At 39.8% G+C, this 4,695-nt stretch overlaps 1 protein-coding gene across 1 annotated transcript in view; it reads right to left on the reverse strand.

The window, feature by feature from the left end:
- The window catches only part of LOC107675644 (disks large homolog 4-like), a 43,785-nt gene that overhangs the window by 28,509 nt on the left and 10,581 nt on the right, over positions 1-4,695 (reverse strand). The window contains exons 2-3 of the mRNA XM_016470055.1: positions 2,650-2,784; positions 1,848-1,898 (exon numbers count right to left, since the gene is read on the reverse strand). Of these exons, the coding sequence (XP_016325541.1) occupies positions 1,848-1,898; positions 2,650-2,784 (186 nt within the window). The remainder of the gene's footprint in view (positions 1-1,847; positions 1,899-2,649; positions 2,785-4,695) is intronic.

Below are 4,695 nucleotides of genomic sequence, written 5' to 3' on the forward strand. Positions count from 1 at the left end.
GTGCGCTCCACTCAGTCGCTCTAACCGCCCAAGCAAGCGCTCCGTTAATATTCCGCTCACGCTCGCCGTAAACCAATTCCCGCTCAGATCCCGCTCCGTTCTGTAAAGAACAAATTTGCGTGCATTATATTAGATTATAAATTACTGCTGCCTATATCTAGCCTACATTCTGTAGGACTACCTATTGGTTCGGGTCAGTTTTTTTTTAAATAATATTTTAATAGGCCTAAGTGGTGTAGGCTAATATCTTCTGTACTCTGTAGTTCTGTATGTAGGCCTATATACAGCTGTGTGTTAGCTAGGTCTACAGTTTAACTGAGATTATTTAATAACTACAGAGCTCCGAATATAATTTGAATTAACAATTCGTTTCTACGACGTCAGCAGGTTTTATTCGTTTTTTTATTAATTTATTATTATTTATTAATTTTAAGCAATAATGATTCCGCTCACATGCTCTGACTGGGACAGTGATAAAGACCTACCAGTCGATCGCGATCCACGGGTTGGCGACCACTGCCTTAAAGGGATAGTTTAATAGGATTATTTTACGTTTCTGGACCTTGATCGAGTAAATTACAGCTCTCAGAATGCATCAAAAATATCTTAATATGTGTTCTGAAGATGAACGAAGGTCTTACGGGTTTGGAACGACATGAGGGTGAGTAATTAATGACAGCATTTTCATTTTTGGGTGAACTAACCCTTTAACGCACACTAAATCCACCCTTCAGAGCAGGATTTATGGCTAAAGGATGATAACTATCATAACAATAAAGATATAATTAAAAAAAATAACATTTTAAATTTAAAAGATTATCAGAGTCCACATGACAACTATAACCATAACGATATCGCTGGATTCACTTTAGAGATATTTTTTTAGCTGATGAATGATAAAAACACTGACAGCCAATCAGAATCCATCCTGCTTGAAAGAGTTCCAGCATTTAAAGAGACAGACGACAAAACTTGTCACGGCTACGGACGCTAATATAGTTATCAATATCAGGATTGAAAAAAATTAAAAAGGTAATTGTGACTTTTTATCTCACAATTCAGACTTTTTCTCACAATTTTGGAAATTATATATTAGATAAATTTATATAAAAGATAAATATAATGAAAAATTATATAAAAAATAAATATTTAAATATCAGATATAAAGTCAGAATTCTGAGAACAGTTGGAAATGTGAGATAAAAAGTTATTCCATGGTGAAAAACAAACATTATTGCAAGTAAACTCAGAATTGTGACAGAAACTCTCAATTAAAGTCAGCTTTTCAACATAAGAACTCTTATATAAAAAGAAAATTGTTAGATGTAAACTTGGAATTGTGGGAAAAGAGATCAGAATTCTGAGTTTGTGTCTTGCAATTCTATTTATATCTTATAATTCTGACTGTTTTCTCAGAACTGAGATGAAAAGTCATAATTAAAGTGGTGAAAACAAACTTCTAAAATGAAATAAATTCTAAAGCATTTATTAATCTTAGTTCATGTTAATTTCAACATTTACTAATACATTATTAAAAGCAAACGCGTCTGTTAATATCATTTATTGGACCTGAACTAACATGAACTAACAATGAACTTTTGTATTTTCATTAACAGATACTGTAGCAAATGTACTGCTCATTGTTAATTAATGCATTAACGAGCATGAACTAACGGGGTCTTTCTGTAAAGTGTTAATGAGTTCTGTCAAAACATCAGTAATCAAGCCTTTTACACACACTTGATGTCCACTAGAAATACGTCACCCAAGTAGACAAGCGGTCAAAGACCAGTGAGGCGTCTACAGGAAATGACATCACAGCCAATCAGAAGCAGAGAAGCACTCACCAGAGTCGAGGAGGCATAGAAGGGCGTGTGACCGCTGGGGAGCAACACCGGCTGAAACACAACCCAGAGACTTTTACATGAATCCGGAACTAAATAAATATAACCGTAACGAGGGGCAACAAGAGAAAGGTGTGGGCGATTAGTTGCTATGGGAACAAACACGGGTAACTATGGAAACTCATGTGGCAGGCAAAGAAACATCATTTAATACAAATTAAAAATAAAACCCAATTTAAAGTAAGGACTTTAATCAATTTGATTTCAGTTCACAAGCTCTTGATTTGATTTTGATCTCGATTTTATTCAATATTGATTAATTTGCATATACTGTATATCAGGTACAGTAAGTAAAAAACTACGAATGCTTTAAACTATACACAGAACCCTGTCAGCTGGTACATTACTATACTGTATATTAAAGGCTAAGAACAAATTCAAATACTACTCATCTTAGGGTTCAATAATTGTAAACAAACAAAACGTAAATGCTACTTTTTAATGATATAATCATGTTTCTGCTCCAATTTGCTGTTGAAATAAAAACAAAACTTGTTTTATTTGAATTTGAACACTGAGACTTTCATATCAAACGTAACAAAGCACTAAGATCACTGTGCAGCAGTCATGCTATAAAAATGTTTGATGATTTAAGAATTGATATTGAGATCATTAAAATGAAGATCTATTAAAACCACCTGCTGTGTGACTGCTCACTCTGTTATTATGAGGTCAAAGGTCATGGCTAAAAGCTGCTCTGTGCTGACGGACTCATGAGGAGCTCAAACACACACAGGACTCTTACTTTGGCGGGTGACACATGCATCTGGGGTGTGTGACCGTGGAGACCGTCAATGGGGGCGTGTCCGGTGTCGCTGACGGTCAGGTGAGCTGGACTGTGCTGCAGCGGCGGCGTCTCCTCGTCATGGTAACGGTACTTCTGCACACACACACACACACACACACACACACACACACACACACACACACACACACACACACACACACACACAAAGAGAACAGCCGGATTGATCTCAGACACACTAATGTCAGTGTAAGTGTACACACACACACACACACACACAGACACACTCTCTCTCTCACACACACACACACACACGCTCTCTCTCAGTCACACACACACACACACGCACTTGCTCTCTCTCACACACACACACACACACACACACACTCTCTCTCTCTCTCTCTCACACACACACACACACACTCTCTCTCACACACACACACACACACACACTCGCTCTCACACACACACACACACACTCACACACACTCTCTCTCTCACACACACACACACACACGCTCTCTCTCAGTCACACACACACACACACGCACTTGCTCTCTCTCACACACACACACACACACACACACACTCTCTCTCTCTCTCTCTCACACACACACACACACACTCTCTCTCACACACACACACACACACACACTCGCTCTCACACACACACACACACACTCACACACACTCTCTCTCTCACACACACACACACACACGCTCTCTCTCAGTCACACACACACACACACGCACTTGCTCTCTCTCACACACACACACACACACACACACACTCTCTCTCTCTCTCTCTCACACACACACACACACACTCTCTCTCACACACACACACACACACACACTCGCTCTCACACACACACACACACACTCACACACACATACAGACACACACACAGATGCCGGGGATTGTGGGATTGTCCAGACGGGGGCGACACAGAGCTGCTCAGTATTCCACTCAGAGCTCACTGCAGAGCTGAGGAGGAGGAGTGATGATGATGATGATGATGATGATGTCATCAGAGAGGGACGAAACGCCATTCAGAGCCTCAGCAGGAGAAGACACACACACACACACACAAACACAGTTATCTGATCCAGAGCAGAAACACATCAGATCCACACAGAAACAACAGAGTGTGAATATAAAATTGTCATAAACTCTTATTGTGTGTGTGAGAAAGAGAAAGAGAAAGAGAGAGAGAGAGAGAGAGCTCTCTCATTCAGTGCACGATGCTGGTCTGGTCGTCATGGAAACTGGCTCTGATAGCACGGTTGCATAGCAACTGACATCACCAGCAACACAAAATTGAAGATGAAGAGAAACAAATGACGGTCTTCAGATTTATGAATGTGTGAGTGTGTGTGTGTGTGAGAGAGAGAGAGTGCATCATTAGAAGTCAGACTTGAAAACAATTTGAGAGAAACCAGCAGGTAGGCTTGAGCAATTTAGACTAGTGAACATGTAAAGGAGGAACATATTTTTCCCCTCAAAGGTTGTGTTAAGTGCTGGTGTAGACCGACAGATAGACAGACAGATAGACAGACAGATAGAGAGATGATAGACAGACAGACAGATTGATAGAGACGATAGACAGACAGATAGACAGACAGATAGATAGAGAGACGATAGACACAGACAGATAGAGATGATAGACAGATAGACAGATAGAGAGATGACAGACAGATAGACAGACAGATAGAGAGATGATAGACAGACAGACAGATTGATAGACGATAGACAGACAGATAGACAGACAGACAGATAGAGATGATAGACAGACAGAGACGATAGACAGACAGATAGACAGACAGACAGATAGAGAGATGATAGACAGACAGACAGATAGAGAGACGATAGACAGATAGACAGACAGATAGAGAGATGATAGACAGACAGATAGAGATGATAGACAGATAGACAGATAGAGAGATGACAGACAGATAGACAGACAGATAGAGAGATGATAGACAGACAGACAGATTGATAGACGATAGACAGACAGATAGACAGACAGACAGATAGAGAGATGA

Source organism: Sinocyclocheilus anshuiensis, unplaced genomic scaffold, assembly GCF_001515605.1.
Source record: "Sinocyclocheilus anshuiensis isolate Anshui unplaced genomic scaffold, SAMN03320099.WGS_v1.1 scaffold2070, whole genome shotgun sequence".
NCBI classification, from domain to species: Eukaryota; Metazoa; Chordata; class Actinopteri; order Cypriniformes; family Cyprinidae; genus Sinocyclocheilus; species Sinocyclocheilus anshuiensis.